Here is a 22,253-nt window from a genome sequence, read left to right on the forward strand (position 1 = left end):
GGGTTTAGTGCTATTCTGGAATACAGTTTGCGGAGCGCATCTGTATCTGCTGCTCACCACGAATGTGTGTCAAACAAATAGAACAAGAATACAGCCGACGATATAGATCATGTGCACATCTAGTTGTGTGTCCAATCAACTGATTTGAGGTAAGATTCTGTTTCATTTGCGATTTTAGATCCAGTTTTTGCATTCGTCGCTGGGGTCTATAGACAAAAGAGCAGACATGGGTGTGATTTAAAGGGTGGGGGATCAGCTGTGTAGACTGGACATTGTGGATATGATATCCCCTCTCAGCCTTTGGAAAATCCGCCTAAAAGCATGTATAGCCTTTTCCCCACATTGTCCACAATGTAAGTTAGCCAGGTCTACTGTAATAATGATTTAATTCCTATAATGCCCCGGGATTTTCGTGATGGTTGATAATATGGGTGTTGGCAGTGCAAGCAGGATCTTATCAGGCTATATTTTTAGCAGAACTGAGAACTACATTTACGTTTTGTATGTTTTTGGTGCAAAATGTTTTAACTGCTTCCTCAGTTCAGTTGCCTTATTACAGATAGCAGCTAACAGAAGAGAACGGTTTAGCTTAATGATCATAGCCTGATATGGCTCATACAAAATCCAGGCATGGACTACAGAGAGAACAAAATTATTCAGTATCAGACAGCTATCCTCATAGCCCTGTTCAAACGATTATTTTTGTATAACTTCTCTCTCTCTCTCTCTCTCTCACTCTCACTCTCTCTCTCACACACACACACACACACACACACACACACACACACACACACACACACACACACACACACACACACTGCAATGTACAGTAATAGTATAGTGTCCCTTGTAGATTTCCTTACAATGGATGGCAGCAGTCTGTCCTGTCAAATAAATCACCATTAGCTTCCATATAATTCCCCAACAGTAGTCAAAAGTCAGAGGGCACTCTGCTAGGTGAGACCATGGCCCATGTAGAGGAACCACAGACAGAAGGGGCGAGTAGCCCCCCGATGACCTCCTTGAGGTCTGACACATCAGGGAGCCATGCAGAGGAAGGAGAGGTGGGACCTGCCATGAGGAGGAAGAGAAAGAAGAAGAAAGATCCTCGCCCAGAGTCCATCATTGTTTACCGGTCCGACATGGAAAGAGCACCTGGAGAGGAACAAGGGGGTGAGGAAGGTGCAGAGAGAAACGCTGAAGAGGGTGCTAAATTTCTTTCTGCACCAACAGGCGAAGGTGAGAAGATGCTGTCTTTTTTTTTAACTTCAACTCAGGTACAACACAACAGTAATGAGTCATTCATTTGAACAATTCTCATGCATTTGACATACTACACCTGACACTGCACTATAATAAATTGTTATTTTCTGATGTTATGAGCACAGTCATGAATTTTGTGTCCGTTTGTGATTTATCATGTCATTGTTTTTTAATCTGAAACTGATCTGAATAGGCCTTCCAAACAGCCCCTCAAAAATGACAATGAAAACGATTGAAAGCCACTCAGTTCAAGGACAACTTTTGTGCAAAATTGTACGCAAAAAGGCGTAGGATTTAAATACATAGCTGTTGCCATTGGGTTGATATGCTGTTATTGCTGTAGCCTTTTTGTGTTCAAGTTTTTGCAATTCATGCAAATAATTCATTATTGTGCATAATTAACAACATGTATTTTAATAGTGTCATGTGACCTGTTAACAGGGGCAGGGTGGAATCTACCTCCAGACAGTAGATACGTGACCTTGACAGGTACCATCACCCGGGGTAAGAAGAAAGGTCAAATGGTGGACATCCACGTCACGCTGACAGGAAAGGAACTCAGGGAACTGGCCAAGTCAAAGGAACGACTTGACGCCGAATGTGAGGCAGGGGACGGTGCCAAGTGTACGTGTGGCTTCGGCATGTGCCAGGGCCCACATGTTGTCCTCTGGAGCCTCTCCTGTGCTCCCTTGGTTTTTCTGTTCTCTTTCATCACCTCCTTCTACTACGGGACGCTCACATGGTACAACGTCTTCTTGGTTTACAATGAGGAGCGGACATTTTGGCACAAGATCACTGTGTGTCCCTTCCTCATCCTCTTCTACCCCATGCTCATCATGCCCATGGCTCTGTCACTGGCTCTGTACTCTGCTGTAGTGCAGGTGTCCTGGGCATTCGGCGAGTGGTGGCAGGTTGTACGAGACCTGGAGAAAGGCTTCTGTGGCTGGGCGTGTGGGAAAATAGGCCTGGAGGACTGCTCCCCCTATAGCATTGTGGAGCTGCTGGACTCAGACACTCTCTCTGGGACTCTGCAGAGCAAGGCCCCTAGTGAATTCGCTCAGACTTCCTCAGTGTAAAAACAGGGTGACGCTTACGTCCAAGGCACACATGGATCCAGACCTGGGTCAAATAGTATTTGGATTTGCTTTAAAGACTTGATTAAGGCTACCTACAGTACCTACATTTGTGGACTGCCACGTAGGACCAGTACAGGAAATTATTTGAAAGCTGCTTTAAAACACTTTACTGTGATGGAACTTTACCCTAAAGTTCCAAGCATTTTAAAAAGCAAAGATTTGCAAGTACCCTCTCTCTCCAGCCTTTCCAGTCTTTCACTGTCACTATCGAAAATAAAGCAGGGAGAAAAAAGATTAGCAAGTACTACCTGAGCCAGGTCTGTATTAATCAGGCTTCTCTGAGTCAGGGGCAATCATGTAGGGCATTTTTGTTTACTTTGAGGTTATGGTTTATATACTTACACATCTTTCTGCATACAGTACAAAATGGTCATTGATTAATGATTATCCTAGAATAGCAATTCTACTCAGAAAAGATTGATACCATATTGATAACATCTTCTCTCCAGTTCCTGTGTTAAGATTTGGGTGCATCTTGGACACAAATGGACACATACCTCTTTTATGTAAATATACTTCTTTTAATGTGTTTGATGTCTATGTACTGTACACTGTAATCATTACTTTTTAATGAAAATTTCAAGTGTTCTCCAAGTTAAGTGATTATTATTATTATTATTATGCATTGAAGTTGTATTTTAAGCCATAGTCATGATAAGCTGATAAATCAGAGATTTTGTGCAAATTTCTGTGTTCTCACATATTTTTAACACCAGCAGAACAGGTGTTTGGAATATTGAACCACTCGGTGATGTTTTCACAATTATGGTCCAAACTCAAATGAAATCAAGACGTCTGTGTATTTGCACCAGAAGATACATTTGATACTTTTTGTTGTTATTTTGAGGTAGCCTACTTTAATTTATTTTTAATACATTTGAGTTGGGCAAACTGGCTCAAATGTATGTAGATGGTAGAGGTGTTTTGTATAGTCAGAGACTTGATTAAATGTATGGTAAACAACTGATATATTGTTATTTGAGAGATGTGTTCACATAATATAAGACTGATATGACAGAAAGGACAAAAAGTTTGATGTTAGGTAATAAGAGACTAACGGAGTTAAATAAAGGATTTACTGTGCAGGTTGAAATATTTGGAGAAGTTAACATATTTCATATTTCGGACCAAATATGTGAAGCGATTCTATATTTTCAAATACTGTATGACAATTCAAAGCATGAATTAGTAGTTGTATATATGGGATGCTTTTTGTACTTTGTAATTTGCCTCTAGATGATGCAATGCAAAGAGATACATCAAATTGAAATAAACACTCCACATGAAATTCTGTGTGATGTGTTGTCTTCATTGACTCTTCATTATTCTGAGAAATATTGTATGTATAATCACACAATAACACAACAACACTATTGTTCAGCTCTTTGAAAAAGATGAGGTTTGCATATCTCAGAAATTATAGCTAGGCTACAGATGGCTCTCTGTGGGGTGTTGGGGGGGTTAACCTTTCTTTTTCAGGTTGGTGATGCTCCTCAGCTTTCAGATCTGATTATTGGCACCCTGGTGTTGTCTACATATGGGACTAGGGCTATAGACATTGGACAATTTCCATGACCAGCACGCACTCTGTGCCAAATACCTTAGAGCAGCTATAATCAACTATTGAAACGTAAGAGACGGCTTAAACCAAACCAAACTTGCAATCATGGATAACCAGCTCAATTTTCATTGTTGTGTCTTCTTTTTTCTTATACTGTAACTGTTTAGTCATTCTGTACTTATGTTTAGTTGTATTGTTTTGAATTGATACATTTTAGAGTAAACCACCAATTTTAACAAGCCGAGAGACTCCTGATGAAATGTATTTCGTATAGCTAACTGGCACATATACATTGACGTGAAAACAGAAATGTTGATTGATTGATGTGCATTGTCCCCATAGAGTTCAAAATGATTGTAGGCTACCTGGTTAAAAACACAAAATAAAACAATCAAGGGCAATAAATAAATAGATAAAATTACCTACAGTATATGTATTAACCTGCAGGCACTGTTTTGTATCACTTTATGAACTGCTGGGTCCATTTGCAGTGATCATGAAAACATGAGCATGCATTTTACAGTGCACGCATAATTCATTATGAACACTGGAGGGCGTTTTAACCTACTTTTTTGTTTTGACAATGATGTTTACAAGTTTAATTCTTTACCAGAACTAAATAGTATTTTTGAAGAACAAACCATCAACACATTCGTGCAGCACGCACTGTTTACTATAGTAGTTTACTACTTTGATTAAACAATACAATGTATAAAGAAAACTATCTGGGCAACTGTCTGGCAGTGGTGGAAATGTGGAAATACTCTGTTACAAGTAAAAGTCCAGAATTAAAAATGTACTTGAGTAAAAGTACACAAGTATTGGTATCAAAATGTTCTTAAAGTACCAAAAGTAGAAAGTACTCATTGTGAGCTTGTAGATCAGCTATTTTCAAATGGCCAAAATGTATATAAGACTGAAGTGGTTAATGTATGTTTTATTTTTTTGATTGATTGAATACAATCATTAGCAGCCAGTTTGCACAGAAAAAGCACAGGAAACTACAGTTCAATGGGTCTGCTAAGAGGATTTTAAACCCAAGAAAGCCTATGGCTTGTTTCCATTGGGGTCCTTTGTACTCAATTTATCGAAACATTTATGACAGACAAATGTACACTACTATGCAAATGTAATGATAATCCAAACTAGTAACTAAAAGTTTTCAAATAAGTGGATGGAGTGGAGTAGAAGTAAAAGCACTGAGTCTGACAATCAGAAATACTCAATTAAAGTAAAAAAAATAAATAAAATAAAAAATAATATATATATATATATATATATATATATATATATATATATATATATATATATATATATATATATATATATATATATATATATATATATACTTAAGTACGTACGTACACGTACAGTACTTGAGTAAATACACCACAGCTGCCTGGTGACGCGAGATTACAGCGCAACCAGGAACCTTTTGTTAGTTAGTTTTCTCCGGAGTCATAACAGAGTGACACGGTATCTAGGAATAAAGAGGGAAAAGAAAGAAAGAAATCATGCCACCAGCATCTAAGGTACTTTCCATCACGCGCTGTGATGCAATATATTATTGAGTTATACATTTGGTTTCCGAAGTGATTAAACAGTTTTACGTGACATGCAGATGGTTGTATTATTGTTTCATTATTCATTACATTTAGCTTTCGGGCATGTAGTGACAAGTTGAGACGACGGCGAACGGTGTTGCCATGTCTGCTAGCTACTGTGGGCTTGTTTTTCTGTAAAGTTGCTTATAAATATCGGTGGTGGCGTTTTTTTGGGCCTGGTTTCTAAAGTGTAGTTGCTTATTTGGACTTGTTTCCTAATGTTGTTAAACAAGTGGTTCATTTTTGATATTTTCATGTCAAGGACCCCCCCAAATTAATATGTATTTGCCATACTGTCATCTGAAAGTATTTTGTGTTATTTTCTTTTTTTGAAAATTGCAGATCTACAAGCATGCGACGCGTTGTGAGCTTGTAGATTGGCTATTTTATATTCAAATAGCCGTAGCCTAGTCGCTGCTTTTGGGCTTGTTTTCATAGACCCTGGTTGCTTATTTCTTTCGCAAAACCTGGCAACACTGACACACTGTCACGCCCCCTATTCATTCAGCGACCATAACAAAAGCAGTGCAGCAGGCTAACAGTTTAAATCTCACCATCTGCCCCTAGCCTTGGATAAAGACTATCATAGATGTATTTTATTGAGTCTGACTTTTACTTTCGTATGTTTAAAAATGTCAAAATTGATCAAATGCATCTATGATAGTCTTGATCCAAGGCTAATCTGCCCCTATGAGTTTGATTTACCAGAGAGTCCCTTATATTAAATGTACGAGCACCTTAAGTAATGTTTTATTCTTGTCTTGTTTATATGATGTCTTTGCATATTTTGTAAATTATTGTTTGTCTTTAAATGTTTCGATGAATTGGGTACACAGGACCCCAATCGAAACAAGCCATAGTGCTTTCTTGGGTTTATCCTTTTAGCATCCCTGTGTATGAAACTGTACCTCTGTGTTTTTTTGCAAACTGTTAATAAAGCATTCAATCAACCAATCAATGTAAAGCCAACTAAATGAAATGTAATGTTTTTCCGCTTGCAGGCAGCTTTGGTGCTGTGCATGGATGTGGGGTATTCCATGTCCAACTCTGCTCAAGGCCAAGAATCTCCTTTTGATGAAGCCAAAAAAGTCATTCAGAAATTTGTTCAGCGTCAGGTAGCCTACATGCCTCTTCTTGTTTTGAAAGAAATAAAAGTACTACATTTGTTTTGTTTTATATTTCTTCTACCCAGTGTACTGTACAATGAAAAATTACTTTGTCTGTGTCTCCCCCCGCCCCCAGGTTTTTGCTGAGACAAAAGATGAATTGGCTTTGGTTCTTTTTGGCACAGATGGTACCAAGAACCAACTAGCACAAAGTGGCGAGTACCAAAACATCACTGTACATCGCAACCTGTCGATACCTGATTTTGAGCTTCTGGAGGAGATTCAGAATTCAGAAACAGAAAGTCAACAATCTGATTGTATCCCTTCTCAAATCACTCTCTACTTTCAGTAGACTGAGCTAATGAGCTAATATTTCTAGGGTGTTGAATGTGGAATTATCATTGAAATTGCTCACCCTCATTCTTGCATGTTATTTTTGGTATACGTTTAGATGTGTGTTGTGTAAATAAAGTAGAACTAATTTTTATTGCACAATTGTCCAATTTCAAATGTGTACACATCCCTTAACTGTTGTTCACCAGGGCTCGATGCTCTTGTTGTTTGCATGGATCTTCTTCAGAGAGAAACACAGTAAGACCACCTGCTGCTCACACAGAATCAATTCTAAAATCACTGATCAAGAACTTGCATGGGCAGATTGGGCACCCACTTTGTCATATTGTATACAAGAATGCTCCCCCCGAACACGCTCACCTGGGTCAAATCCGGTGACCTCAGAACAGTCGCCACCGGGTATTCCTAAACGTAATCTCAGTAAAACTACGCCTAAACCTAACCTTATTCCTAAACGTAACCTCAGTCAAAGTATGCCTAAACCTAACTGTATTCCTAAACGTAACGTCAGTAAGACTACTGTATTCCTAAACCTAGCCTCAGTATAACTTAGCCCCTTTCGGAACCCTGTATACCTTTTTTTTGTATTTGGGATGTCTGTATCCAGGGTCCCTTGAAAGTCGATGGCCTCTCTCATGCACCCGCTGGTACCACTCTCTGGTCTCGGACAAATATAACGTCTCTAAAGTTTTGCAGAGAGATTTCAAAGATACTCTGAGCTGCGTTGGGGTCCCACGGAAACGTTTGTTGATCCGCGCTAATCGGCGTGGCCATTAAACATGTATAATCCTTATTTTAGTTTTCCTCTCTTCTACGCTCCATGTCCCACCTCCCCCGTTGGCTAGTTGCACTTTTCCAGCATCACAAGACGGGGGAGGAGGGACATAGAGCGTGAGAGATACCAAAACTACATTTTAAAATAAGGATTAAACATGTTTAATGGCAACTCCAATTAGCGCCGATCAACACACGTTTCCACGGGACCCTAATGCAGCTCAGAGTATCTTTGAAATCTCTGCAAAACTTTAGAGACGTTATACAGTATTTCAGTCAGACAACTCTTAGATTGGATTAGAATATATATTTATTAGCAATATATATTTGCAAGCTTGAGCATGGTATAGAAAACAAGAGGAAGCATAGTTTGGCGTCAGGCCTCTGAATCCATTCATTCCCTGTAAGGATAACATTTTAATGAATGTTACATGCCAATTAGCATTTACAGGGAATGAATTAAACCCCCAAGGGGATCTAGAAACAGAGCCTACAGGTGGATGCCGGGGAGGCGGGTGGGATGACTTCATGGGCAGCAGCAGGTAAGCAGCGGTAGCAGGATCTCAGCAACAGCAGCAGCAGTAGCGACACACGTCAGCTCAGCAAGACAGGGCAGCCAGAGTGAGCAGGTAACAACGCAGTACCTATAACCACCCGATCAGGAGGAAAGTGCATGTGACTAGTCACCTGATCGGTTGCCCCAATCCCTTGAGTTGCCTGGCCTGAACTAGCTCCGTAAACTGCGCCTCATTTCAGTCAGACAACTCTTAGATTGGATTAGAATATATATTTATTAGCAATATATATTTGCAAGCTTGAGCATGGTATAGAAAACAAGAGGAAGCATAGTTTGGCGTCAGGCCTCTGAATCCATTCATTCCCTGTAAGGATAACATTTTAATGAATGTTACATGCCAATTAGCATTTACAGGGAATGAATTAAACCCCCAAAACAGCAAGAACCCCCAAAACGGCTTGGGAGCACAGGGCCTGACGCCAGACCAACCATCTGTGAGAATGGTGGAGCTCCATGACTTGTTTCTTACTAACATGATAGTGTTCCTCACATTTAATTTTTTAAGTTTTAACTTAAACAAATGCAGCATGCAACCATGTGTTCAACAAGCCTGATGAATCCAGGTACCTGTTGATCCTGAAACCAGGAGTCCTAGACGGTATCCTAACACTACAGTGTCCACTGCTGTACCGCACCACGAGTAGGATTCGAAAAGGACATTCTATATTTATTTCTTTTTCAAAGAAATCTGCTATATATATATATATATCGTATATATATAAATGAGGTCATCCTATGATGAATGATAACTATTGTTTATCATCCATAATAAATAAAGTGTACTGACTATGTGTGTAAAGACGTGCTATCTTTACTTAACATCTGAATCAGTACCCAACGATACCTGAGCAGCAATTACTAATAGACTGAGCTTGATATGATTAGCCTGACTACATAGCCATAGAAAAACTTTTTTAGCGCTATAGGAATAAACCAACATTTTTTAGCACCATGACATCACCACTAAACTAAATCCCCAGCAATCCACCCGAGTTGTAATTAAAGCGTCAATAATACGCAAGCAGCATTTATTGAATTAGCGATAGAACAGCGTGAGCACTCATACTCATGAGCTTTTAGCCTGCAGAATGTAATCCTTAACCAATATCTACGTAAGCTCCTGAGGACCATTGCCCCCGAGATTTAAGAAAAGCATAGACAAGCAGCGCTGTAGATGTAGCTGCATCAATACGGAGGTTGGAGAAAGCCCACAGCTTGAGCCGATCTCTCGCAGCTTGCAGAGAACCAGTTCGAGTTTAGGCCTACAGATGGAGAGACAAACACAATGTTATTGCAATTCTGGATTAGCCCGGCCATCCTATGACCAGTTTAACCCATTTTGGGTTCATGTTGCCATTTACCGTATAGCAACATGCATTTGTATTTTTGGAATAACTATTTGAAATTTTCCAGAACTTAGTCAAAATTTAGAAGGCGATTTTAGAATCGGCCTCGGTCTAAATTGGTTAAGCGCCCTGTGGCGCATATTAGCAATTAGCCTCATAGCAGTTGATGCAGAAAGAATACGGTATACAACTTAAATTATAGCTTGCAGAGCTTGACGCAGATTGATAGACATGTGAATAATATTAACTAACGCCGATATCCCTCTCCATCCATAGCCTAATAGATTTAGCACGAAATGCCATCTGTTGCAAGTCTGGATCGGCCCAATAGAGCCAGACGCCAGAGGTTGGCAGAATTGATTTAGCAGAGTTTAGCAGCAAGGCTAGGCAGCTCAGTAGATGATGCAGCATAGGTGCCGAGAAGACATTGAGAAGCCCACATCTCAAGCACAGTAGATGATGCAGCATAGTGCTGAGAACATTGAGAAGCCCACATCTCAAGCAGCTCTCTCACGCTGCCTTGAGAGCTCACAGTGCCGCCAAGAGCGTAGGTAGCTCAACCTGGAATCTAGAACCAGAATTATTCTTGCAATTACCATGATGAGCCACCCTGGACGAGAAGACGCCGTTATAGACCGCTGGGACAGGAATTTACTTCCTGAAGCCACTCACACATCCACGGTGAAGCGTGCGTGCTTCACTGTGGATGAGTGGGGACGCATGCTGCACGTCAATGCACGAGTGTGGCCTCAATCCTGACACAGTCAGTCGCACACCGCAAGCTGCTGGTTGCACTGCAACACTCGTCACCAGTGATGAACACACCGTGATGTGGTGCTAAATATGCCGTGAGCATCCCACTCTGGCGGATACCGCAGCGCCTCTTATACGGGGACAAATACTTCCAGTCACCCAGCTTTTGATAAGCATGAGACAAGCAAAGCCCATCAACATAGTGTAACTATTGATAACAGGAGCAGCCAGGATCGGAGTCCCTCTTTTATCCGTCCTGCGAGATATGTCGCAGCGAAATATATATATTTTATTTAATCGATGCGCACCAGCCAATCATGGACAATGACTGATATCTTGACTCTACTGAAGCTCCACTATCTATCCTGTTGCAATAACTTTACTTCTGTAATCTTGATGCTCATAACATGACAACATCACTTGGCAGCCAACTTTTTTATATACCATGTACCTCCCACATGGAAGCAAGCATGCAGTGTTTAGCTTGTGCTACGACAATCCAGAGCTATCTACATAAGTAAGCATGCTGAGTTTAGCTTGTGCTACAACCAATTTGATAGCTTTACGCATGGGAAGCAAAACATGCTGTGTTTAGCTTGTGCTACCAACAATCCAAGCTTCCACATGAGAAGCAAACATGCTGAATTAGCTTTTGCTACGAACAATCCAAGCTTCCGCGTGGGAAGCAAACCATGCTATGCTAGCCTGTGTTACAAACAATCCAGAGCTATCCACGTAGCGAGCCTGCTGAGATAGCTTGTGCTAAGACAATTCGAGCTTCCACGTGGGAAGCAAACCATGCTATGCTAGCCTGTGCTACAAACAATCCAGAGCTATCCACGTAGCGAGCCTGCTGAGATAGCTTGTGCTAAGACAATTCGAGCTTCCACGTGGGAAGCAAACCATGCTATGCTAGCCTGTGCTACAACCAATCCAGAGCTATCCACGTAGCAAGGCATGCTGAGATAGCTTGTGCTAACAATTCGGCCTCCACGTTGGCAAAACATGCTGTGCTAGCCTGTGCTACAACACTCTAATCTTCCACATAGAAGCAAACATGCTGAGCTAGCCTGTGCTACAAACAATCTAAAGCTTCCACATAAGCAAACATGCTGTGCTAACCTGTGCTACGACAATCTAAAGCTTCCACAAAGAAGCAAACGTACTGTGTTAGCCTGTGCTACAACGTCTCTACCATCTCTTATCCAAGTGTATGCAGCAAAATGAGAATCCCTTTAACTCATCCTGATCCTTAACAAGTGTAATTTAGCAATACAAGAGCATAAGCAACGATAGAATGCAACCAATAACGTCTAATCTGCACTGCAAGTTCATTTGTTTATTTCATCGTAATATGAACGGCCTACTTCACCTCCACCACATATTAGAGCAATTGAACTGCTACATGAATTGACAACGTCTGGTGCCATTTTCCTACTCTGCAAATAGATGCCAGACATAGCTACACGAGCGATAAACTATAGCCACCATCAGCACCATAAATAAAATTAACGCGATATAATGCCGTCTGCACAACTACAGACTGCTTTAAGCATAGAATGATCTATGCACATCCTTACAACATGCTCGCAGCCTTCTGATAAAGATACTGCTAAATGATGATTGGAATCCGAACGGACCCGTAACCTATGATATTTAACACCAACTAGACTTGCACATTTATTAATCCTACGCTGTGATACTTAGTATTATTGCTGTTTAACACGTATTTGCAAGTCACAACAAGTTCATAACGTATAATAATTGTATCAATATAATGCTTTAGTTGCTGTGGCTTACTGAGATTACTTAACATCTTATGCCATCCAGCCTGATTGAAATTTATTTTACCACGCAGACTACATAAAATAATAAATATAGCTTATGCCACGATTGGCACGTGAATAAAATCTCTGCCTGTATCATAACCACTGATCTGACGCCGGAGGCTTGAGCAGAGACTACAATTCCCAGGTTACACCAGAAAAGTCAACCAATCATAGAGTCAGACAGCATGACTACGGAACAAAACGTATCCCTTTATCCCATAACGTAATAGTTCATCCGTTCCAGCCCTACGCCAAAACAGAACCTCCTATAGATAACTGCTAAATCAATTTCAATGAATTCTAGCAGCATTAACAACTACTTCTTGAACGCTACTCACAAGTTAGCTTCCCATCTCTCCTTCGCATGGGTAGAGAAGTGTTCGGTCATCAACTATAAGCCTCAAACAACATCCGGTGGACGATCTCTTCAGAATAAGAGTACCATCTAAAGCCACTGAACTAACCATGATACATTAAACTATAAATTAAGCAAGATGCAGCCAACTGAGCATATCCGTGTTTTAACCAGTACATAAAGATATTAATCTGAACATTAGAGCCAGAACAAGCAAAGCAAATCACAAAGTGAAGCCATGCCCTCTCTCTACCAAGCAGTAGCACTTACCAGCCATATCAGCGCGCACAGATCGGTGACGTCATCTCTTGAGAGAGAAGTAAACAACCAGGTCTAGAAACCCAATCTTGAGATAAAGTGAACTACTTTGAACAAATACACGCTAAACTGGGGACCATAACAGAACCCCAAGCCCATCGTTGCTTACGATAAGAAAACATAGCAACTTAAGCAACACTGTTGGTGAATTACCGTCAACCCAGTGCCATAGAGAGAGTTCTGACACTAGCGTCGACTCCCATTGTAAGAATGGAATGCGGAAGTGCTCCGTCTAACTCAATGAGGCAGTCCCATTGTTTGGAACTATAGCCCGGAATGCGGAAGTGCTCCGTCTAACTCAATGTTTGGAACTACGCCCAAGGAGCCCGTTTTGCGGCGGAATCAAGCGTGTCGTTACTCTATTTCTACACTCTAGTTGACCATACTGATATCGAGCAATGACGAACGCTACTGCTTTTGAGCTGAGCGTTTAGCAAGAGATTTAGCCATAATTTAATTTAGTTTTTTACTTAAGTAAGAAAGTAATACCACGATTAGAACCAGTAGCACGCAGCTGAGTAGCTATGATTACAACCATCAACCAAGGAACAACGACGCCGTATGACCACCTACATGAACAATATGAGACTATTCATGGTCAGCAGCATACGTAGGTACCCAGCTGTTTTTGGACTACCAGAGTCGATCTCTTTGGCCGGGGGAACCCGGGATGCCCCCAGGGGGAGGGACGCGATCCCGGTGTCCGGAGGAGGAGGACATGGTGAGGAGTACGAACGACCAGAAGATGAGTTTATATGACTTCATGGGCAGCAGCAGGTAAGCAGCGGTAGCAGGATCTCAGCAACAGCAGCAGCAGTAGCGACACACGTCAGCTCAGCAAGACAGGGCAGCCAGAGTGAGCAGGTAACAACGCAGTACCTATAACCACCCGATCAGGAGGAAAGTGCATGTGACTAGTCACCTGATCGGTTGCCCCAATCCCTTGAGTTGCCTGGCCTGAACTAGCTCCGTAAACTGCGCCTCATTTGTTCGAGACCAGAGTGTGGTACCAGCGGGTGAATGAGAGAAGACAATGACTTTCAAGGGACCCTGGATACCGACATCCCAAATACAAAAAAGGTATACAGGGTTCCAAAAGGGGCTAAGTAAAACTATGGCTAGTCCTAAACGTATTCGTAACCTTTACCTCAGTAAAACGAATACAAGAATACAAGAACTGCTGGGGGTGAGCGGTCCGCGAGTCTGTCATGGGGCGAACATTCCGGTTACCGTCAAGTTGAGTGTCATTGCATTTATTTTCCTTTCAGAGTGAAAAAGTTTGACCGGCTCAACATTGCCCTCCTGACAGACCTCAGTGCCAAGGCCAACCAGGACCAGCTGGAGGTTATCGTTCAAAATCTGTCAAAGGATGACATCAACCTGCAGTTCTTGTAATACTCAGACACTGTTATTTTGAAGCTAACATCTTTAAGTCAACATGCTATATTCCAACCCTCCATGGTTAATTCATAAAGACTATTATACTTGTTATTTATATAACAGAAGTATTATTTAGATATTGACCTATATTTATTCAGAATTAATCAATTATCTTGTGTGGACTATATTCAGAACAGTTGCACAAACGAGTAAATACCTTTTTTGTAGTAAATACTACAAAAAAGATTTAAATAAATAAAAACTGGGGGTAAAAATGTAAATGGTCTATCACCAGATTAAACTCTTAATTAATTCAAATCTTTTAAATCCTCAAATCATCTGATGTCAGTCAACCAGTGTATCTACTTTGACCAGATTTTGGTCCTTGACCACCCATAACATTTGCTTTTTCAGTTTACCTTTCCCAGTGGACGTTAATGATGGTAAAGAAGCCGACGGGGCCAGTAGTGGATCCAGTCATGCAGGCAGTGGCAAAAGTTTGTCCCAGGAACAGCAGTGCGGCCTGGATTTGGTCAAACAGATCATGCTGGGTCTGGATGACGTAGACGGCTTGGATGAAGTTTACTCCTTCAGGTTGGGAGCCAGTCACGGCTGTTAATCCAGCTATCTTATGTCTTCCAGCACACATTTATGCAGCCTCACAATCTCCTATCTCAAGTCAAACATCAAATAGAACTGAGAGTTATCATGGAAGGACAGTATTGAGTCTTACTGTATGGTATTGTTATCATAATGTTATTGAATGTTATCCATGTGACTGACTCTTGTTGCAGCGGTGCCATTGAGAAGCTGGCCATGTTCAAGTGTGTTGAGAAGAGACCTATGGCCTGGCCCTGTCTGCTCACCATCGGCGGCTCTCTGTCCATCCGCATTGTGGGATACAAAGCAGTAAGTAGACTGTGAAGCATATGGAATAATTACTGTGTATCTGAACTTGTATGCACACTGCAGTATGACTGCACACACTGTACTTGATGTCAAATATATTTCAACATGGTCTTTCGGTTTTTGACCATAATATGGTATGCGTTAAGCACGCAATAATTATAATATTATTATAATTATTGCGCGCTTAACGCATACATAATGGAACATTAGTAGTAGTACTCTTAACCACCTAAACCCTATATACTGTACTTCATCTATGATGAATATCGGTGAAAATAGCTGATTCTACAAGCTTGCGTGAGCTTGTAGATCTGAGCACACCAGATTGAACTTCAAAGTGGTTATTTAATAGCAAAAGAATGCTCTTCTGACAAGATCAAGGCTATCTTATGAAGAGCCACTGTGTCTCCTGAAGGTGACAAGTGAGAAGCTCAGGAAGACGTGGACTACAGTGGATGCTCAGTCCCACCGCAAAGAAGATGTGAAGAGAGAAACCGTATTCTGTCGGGACGACGACAATGAGACCGAGGTGCAGAGCGAGGACACCATTCATGGTGAGAGTGTGGTTGCTTAATTACAGACACACACACAAGCTTTTGCAAACACACATGTCCCATTTCCATTGCCATTAAATTGGAAATGATGTTCAAACAAGAACTGCTTGCTATAAATTGGTTTTATTTGATTAAAAACATAGCTTTAATTATTATTATTATTATTATTTCTTCTTAGCAACCAAGAAATTATCTAGTGTCATTTTCTCTTTTATTCCCTGTATTCAGGATTCCGCTATGGGAGCGACATTGTTCCCTTCTCCAAAGTAGACCAGGATCAGATGAAATACAAGCATGATGGGAAATGTTTTGCTGTCCTGGGCTTTGCCAAACAGAACCTGGTATTATACTTCCTCTGTTACTGTCATTCTGTATGACCATTAAGAATATCAATGCCAATTGAAAGAGACATGAATTGAGGGAATGACAGTTGTGTGGCACTGATGTGTTATAATTATCTCTGCCAGGAAATCATACATTTGCCTCCGTCTTGTCTGTCCGTCCACCCGTATATAATCTCACATACCACTAGTATCTAAGTTCTTTAATATCTTTTCAAATCGGGCAACAACAATAATGTCATAAAGAATTAAAATAAATGCAGAGTAATCGTCCCTCAGGGCTATTGGATACGCGCCCTGTGAGACTATGGATCAGAACTATTCAGTAGGGCACCTGTCCTGCTGAAAGATTATGTCAAATGCGTCGTTCGAGCGTACTTCGTATGACATGAGAAGATGTTTGACATCGTTTTTCAACATTTCACAGAGAAATACACAAGACTTTTTTTTGGCTTCCCTGTATTATTCATCAACTTGCATCAGAACGATGGGATTCAGGTTGAAAGGTTTTTCTCCATCTGTGTAGAGAGGGAGGAGGGAGTTGTACATTAGACACAATCTACAACTCGTAATCACACTACTCCTTCATGGATCTAGGTAGAAATTTAACTGCATACATCACTATTATTATTTTTTAATAGATACCTCCCGGCGGAGATTTGTGCTCCACAGTGCACACCTTTTGTAGTTTCTCTCCATTAAATGTGAATTATTGTTTCCAATGTGTATATAATTCCTCTGCTGACACTTTGATCTGTCTCTGCAGATCCAGCGACATCAGTTCATGGGAAACCAGGTTGTCAAAATATTTGCCCCCAGCGATGATGAGGTCTGAACAAAGGAAATAACATACACTTCAAAATACAAATTTAACAGAAGGTCAACATGGATCAACAACATAAAACATATTCTCTGTGTTGAGCAGCATGCAGGAGTGGCTCTGTCGGCTCTTATTCAGGCACTGGATGAACTCAAGATGGTGGCTATTGTCCGTTACGCCTATGACCGGCGCAGTAACCCTCAAGTAGGAGCAGCCTTCCCTTGTGTCAAGAAGAAGTACGAGGTGAGGTCATTAGCTACAAAATGTAATGCCTTTTTTATATTCAGTTTTCTGAAAAATATGAAGCAAAATTATTTGTATGAGCATTCAGAGTAAATATGGCTTTCGAAAAATAAATGCAAATAGAGAAATACTGGGCTAACTCCTGTTCTTTTGTGTTTCACAGTGTCTCATGTACGTTCAGCTGCCCTACATGGAAGACCTCAGGCAGTTCACATTTCCTTCTTTAGAAAAAAACAAGAAGTTCAATCCCTCAGGTATAAATACTGCTCTTAAAGTAACAAAATGTACTTATACAGTATATGATACTTGCCAGCTGTGCTTCAAAGTTGTACATCTTGGTTGAGAGAAACATTGACTTTTGTATGCTTTGTGATACTGCCAGAGACTCAGCTGTCTGCAGTGGACTCTCTGATTGACTCCATGATGCTGGTAGAAGAGGATGAGAACGGAAAGAAGGAGGATTTGTTCAAGGTCCACCATATTCCCAACCCTGCCTTCCAGAGGCTCTTCCAGGTACTACAACATAGTTGGTATGGGAACTGTGTGAAGAGGATGCAGCGCTGTAGTGCTTTGCTTGGGAATGTGCCAATGTGTCAGTCCACCCGGAAATTGTAAATGTATATGATTCTTAACAGTATCTACTGTTTGCCAGTAAATTTTGCAAGGATAGGTGTGTAATTTTTACACACTTTTGACACTGAAACCCTGTCACATCCTTTTAAGAAATGACGTCCACCAGTTTTCATTCGTCACCCCAGTTTTGCCAAACAGTAAATCACTCAATAACAGACAGAACATCAAAATATTTCATTTACTGTAAATTCTCTGGTGTTGCGATTCTGCTGAAAATCTTAGATTGTTTCTTGGTCTAATTACTCGACCACTTAGCTTTTTGTTGGTTGACTATCATTCATGCAGCTTATTGTGACATTGCACTTTGTAAGGTGCTCTGGCTAAGCATTTTGAAAACATCGTTTGACACCCACAAGATTCCTTTCTTCTTGAATAATCCCAGAAAGACTCAGATCAACCATTTATGAAATGTCTCATTTCTTTTCTGATCTTTACTAATCTTATTCTGGTACATTGCCCGTGACTGTGAATGATCTCCCCAACCCTTCCATCTCTGTCCCTCAGTGTCTGCACCATCGGGCAGTGAGCCCTGACACTCCTCTGCCCTCCATAGAGCCATGGCTAAAGGCCATTCTGGAGCTACCCAGGGCGATCAGTACATCCTGCAAGGCTCCACTGGAGGAGATGAAAAAGCTGTTCCCTCTGAAGGAGGTCGAGAAGAAGAAGCAGTTGAAGACCAGTGCTGAGATTTTTGGCCAAGGGTATGTCTGGCCTGAAGCCAAATAGGAAGTGGGTGGGAGGCTATCCGTAGGTCATGTAAGAAATATGTGCATTTTGTGTCCAAAAGCAACAAAAGCTCAAAAGCTAATGATTGTATTGAAGAAAAATTCTTAAGGAAAAAGGGCCCTTTTTAGTTGCTTTGTTGCTTGTCTTTTTTGTGTTTTACAGAGAGGGATGTTGTGGGGATTTTTTAACTAGTGGGGCACTACATCACGCTCACTTGCGCTCACTCGCCCATACACGCTCATGTGAGCGGTCACCGATTTGAAATAACCTCTTAAATATGTATGCCTATTAATTATGAACCTACAATATATATCGAATTTTATTCTCTTTACTTGCATAATGGGGATACTTTATAGTGTTGTCATACAGTTTGTACTTACCTTGCAGAGCTCTGTAAATTTAGTTCATGAATCCATCAGCCATCTTACCCAAACGTTCAAAAAAATGTATATTGTGGAAAAGTTCAATCTTTTTCCGTAATCTAATTCAAAAAGTGTAACTTTCATATATGAAATGTCATGAATTCTAGATTCATGACACAGTATCAAAAATGCAATATCTCAAAAGTCTACTGTACATGTAATTAATTAATTACTTAAATCACAATAATCACTATAATAATATACATTCTGCCATATTCCTTACATATTTCTTTTACGGAAATTACATTTTCCACTATATATATATATTTTTTACTTGCCCCTATGTTTATGTTGCAGTACAAGCGGAGTTGGTTTACAAAACCATTTATGAACAAGAATTTTCTATATGGAGTTTGTGTAGTGTATACAGCCTGTCCAACTGACCCTTTCACTCTATAGCTCAGAAGAGCCTGACTCCAAGAAGGCAAAGGTGGATGAGGAAGAGGAGTTCAATTTGGCTGACATCAGTGAAGGCAATGCCACTTCGGTGAGAGGCACATGGAGTCCTAAATAGATAGACACTACACTATATAGTTTGAAATGTATTGGAAAACATCATTGCATGACTGTATGAATTATGATGTTTCTGACAGATCAAAGAGGACCGCTCTAAGATAACATTTAGAAAACATAAATCATCAAACATGTACATGTTCTGAAGGAGAATGCTTTCATCTTTTATGACTTGAGTCTCACCATTACTCAATGCTACACTAGGTGGGTAGTGTGGATCCAGTCAAAGACTTCCGTTCTTTAATCAAGCAGAAGACGCTTCCATTTGGAGAAGGTTAGATCAGATCTTGTGTGTGTGTGTGTGTGTGTGTGTGTGTGTGTGTGTGTGTGTGTGTGTGTGTGTGTGTGTGTGTGTGTGTGTGTGTGTGTGTGTGTGTGTGTGTGTGTGTGTGTGTGTGTGTGTGTGTGTGTGTGTGTGTGAGCTTGCTTAACATTTTGTTTGCCTTTTGAAATACTGTGATAAGTCATGTTCAGCCCCATCAATACTGTTTTTATTTTCTCTTTGTTTCATATGTGATGATGACCCATGTGTCCTTCCCAGTCTGTCAGCAGCTAACTCAAAGGATAGAGCAGTTGCTTGGCATCAAGAACACACAGTACTTCATGAAATGCATCAACTGTATCCAGACCTTTAGAGAGCAGTCTATTAAGGTAAATAAATAAACTGTCTGTCTGTTTGGAGAAGCATTGTGAATCTAATGTTGATATTCAGACCACATAGTATGAGTCAACTTGAAAAGATTACAGAGTCTGTTTAGTGTCTCATGAGTGAGAGAGTGGGACACTGAGAACGAGTGAGGTGTGTGTGTGTGTGTGTGTGTGTGTGTGTGTGTGTGTGTGTGTGTGTGTGTGTGTGTGTGTGTGTGTGTGTGTGTGTGTGTGTGTGTGTGTGTGTGTGTGTGTGTGTGTGTGTGTGTGTGTGTGTGTGTGTGTGTGTGTGTGTGTGTGTGTGTGAGACCTGTTTAGAATGTTGTGTTAGTTAGCAGAATTGTAAATGGGTCACTGAATTTTGTATGTTTTTACAAATCCAGCTGGGGAATGCTGCTCTGTACAACAGCTACCTACAGTCCCTGAAGAGGAGCATTCCAGACAGAGGCCTGCAGGACTTCTGGGATCTGCTTGTTCAAGGTACGATAAGGCCCTGGTTATTAAAGACGATAGGATTTCCTCTAGTCAAATCCTCACACACCCAAGAATATGTCTTGAAATTTCTCTCCAGTGTGTTTTGTGCCAGAGTTAGGGAGATAAGACTGAGTGCATGTTTGCAATTGTGCTCTGGGTTGTATCAGAGTATACGTCTGTTTTAATAAGTGTAGTTGATAGTGGGCGTAAGTCCTGCCCGGATGAGATTAGTTTTACTGGATGAGGTGAAGAAACGCGATTCACTGATATAAAGCCCACTGTGTGGAAAATAGGAATATTTGTGATTATTATGGGGATCATATTTCCATGGGAGTAACAGGGGTAGGTTATTTCTTGGAGAAATAACACCTGTTTTTCAATAAACTCCCACTTTCTCTGTCAGTTCCAGTGCTATCCGAATAAATAGTTTGATGCAAATTACACATACTTCACACACAGTAAATGCCTCCCTTTTCCATCGTCAGTCATTTTGGGGAGTGATATTGCAATTATAGATTGTTCTTATTTGGGTCATTCAGTGAGATTTCTTATTTGCAGGGTAAAGAGTGCCATCACACTAACCCTACCTGCTTGTGTCAGGGAACAATAACATAAGTCAATTTCTTCATAGTTTTGTGCATTGGTAGCTTGCTGCTATTTTAGAGCTAAATCAGCTGTTTTCCTGTTCCTGGGCTGAAAAGAAATAGTTGGCACAACTCATTACATATTTGTTCACTCTGTATCCTTAACCTTTGATTTGACCTGTTTGACAGATGCCATAACTCTCATCAGCAAGGTCGAGGTCGAAGGAAGCACTATATCCAAACAGGATGCTGCTGAGGTAACTTGAAGAAGCTCCTCATACTTTATCTATACCTCCGCTGCCAAAATGGCTGACATGAATATGGTACATTTTTCCCTCAGTTCCTGGTTACAGAAGAGCAGAAGATGGAGGCAGCAGCCCCTGCAGTGGAGGATGATGGAGATGTGGATGACTTGGTATGTGTTGACCCCAACTGACTTCTCTTTCACAGGAACTTTCAGTGTTACTTCATTATTGTGCACAGAAATCACTGTGGGAGTACATTAAGGCCATTTGCAGGAAATGCTCTTGTGAGAAACCCGATTGTGCGTCTGGCCATTGAGACATTTGATATAACCTCTTAGTTTCTGCCTTTCTTCTTTTCCTGTGCAGCTGGACATGATGTAAGAAGGGAGATGATGGGAAGCCTCTCGAGCACACATAGTGGAATGAGAAGAAGGCATCCATTCAATCAGAACCAAACCCATTCTGCCGTCCTTTGTTCTGTCTCACGCTCGAAAGGAATGTGAGGCTAAAGTCATTAGCCTTTATTGGCTATTTAGCTAATTAGCCTATAGTTTGCATTAGTGTAATGTTTGAATGTTAATTGTAACCAATTAAAAGAAAAAAATGTGCCATTGATAAGTTTTGTTTGTCTCATCTTTAAAATGTTAGATGCTATTATATGTTTATTTTTATGAAGCTCTTTTTCCACAAGTTTTTACTAATCTTAGGCTAAATAAAAGTGTTTTTTTCCCCTCTTTATTTCGATTTGTTCCTACTTTACAACATTACTGTCTCAGAAATGTCTT

The 22,253-nt window shown here is 40.6% G+C and overlaps 2 protein-coding genes across 2 annotated transcripts; both read left to right on the plus strand.

Annotated features, from left to right (window-relative positions):
• The first annotated feature begins 17 nt into the window (after positions 1–17).
• On the plus strand, positions 18–3,672 carry tmem169b (transmembrane protein 169b). Its single transcript, XM_080456654.1, has 3 exons — positions 18–149; positions 831–1,239; positions 1,705–3,672. The coding sequence occupies exons 2-3, from the start codon at positions 966–968 to the stop codon at positions 2,337–2,339; spliced, it is 909 nt and encodes a 302-aa protein (XP_080312780.1). The 5' UTR covers positions 18–149; positions 831–965; the 3' UTR covers positions 2,340–3,672.
• Positions 3,673–5,424: 1,752 nt separating this feature from the next.
• On the plus strand, positions 5,425–22,204 carry LOC308073700 (X-ray repair cross-complementing protein 5-like). The gene is made up of 21 exons (XM_080412768.1): positions 5,425–5,492; positions 6,566–6,679; positions 6,807–6,987; positions 7,213–7,261; positions 14,245–14,367; positions 14,771–14,950; positions 15,151–15,265; positions 15,681–15,819; positions 16,048–16,160; positions 16,927–16,989; positions 17,086–17,223; positions 17,387–17,477; positions 17,606–17,736; positions 18,361–18,557; positions 19,404–19,491; positions 19,722–19,791; positions 20,059–20,168; positions 20,549–20,645; positions 21,413–21,480; positions 21,564–21,638; positions 21,835–22,204. The coding sequence occupies exons 1-21, from the start codon at positions 5,475–5,477 to the stop codon at positions 21,847–21,849; spliced, it is 2,175 nt and encodes a 724-aa protein (XP_080268894.1). The 5' UTR covers positions 5,425–5,474; the 3' UTR covers positions 21,850–22,204.
• Positions 22,205–22,253: the final 49 nt, after the last annotated feature.

This window comes from Gymnoscopelus braueri, assembly GCF_963280865.1.
Source record: "Gymnoscopelus braueri genome assembly, chromosome: 18".
NCBI classification, from domain to species: Eukaryota; Metazoa; Chordata; class Actinopteri; order Myctophiformes; family Myctophidae; genus Gymnoscopelus; species Gymnoscopelus braueri.

Excerpts from the sequence above, each read along its gene's own strand:
- tmem169b (XM_080456654.1), top strand. The coding sequence starts at position 966 with ATGGCCCATGTAGAGGAACCACAGACAGAAGGGGCGAGTAGCCCCCCG. Across the intron at positions 1,240-1,704 it reads TTCTGCACCAACAGGCGAAG|GGGCAGGGTGGAATCTACCT; the intron begins GTGAGAAGATGC and ends ACCTGTTAACAG.
- LOC308073700 (XM_080412768.1), top strand. Across the intron at positions 20,169-20,548 it reads TTAGAGAGCAGTCTATTAAG|CTGGGGAATGCTGCTCTGTA; the intron begins GTAAATAAATAA and ends TTACAAATCCAG. Across the intron at positions 21,481-21,563 it reads CCAAACAGGATGCTGCTGAG|TTCCTGGTTACAGAAGAGCA; the intron begins GTAACTTGAAGA and ends TTTTTCCCTCAG.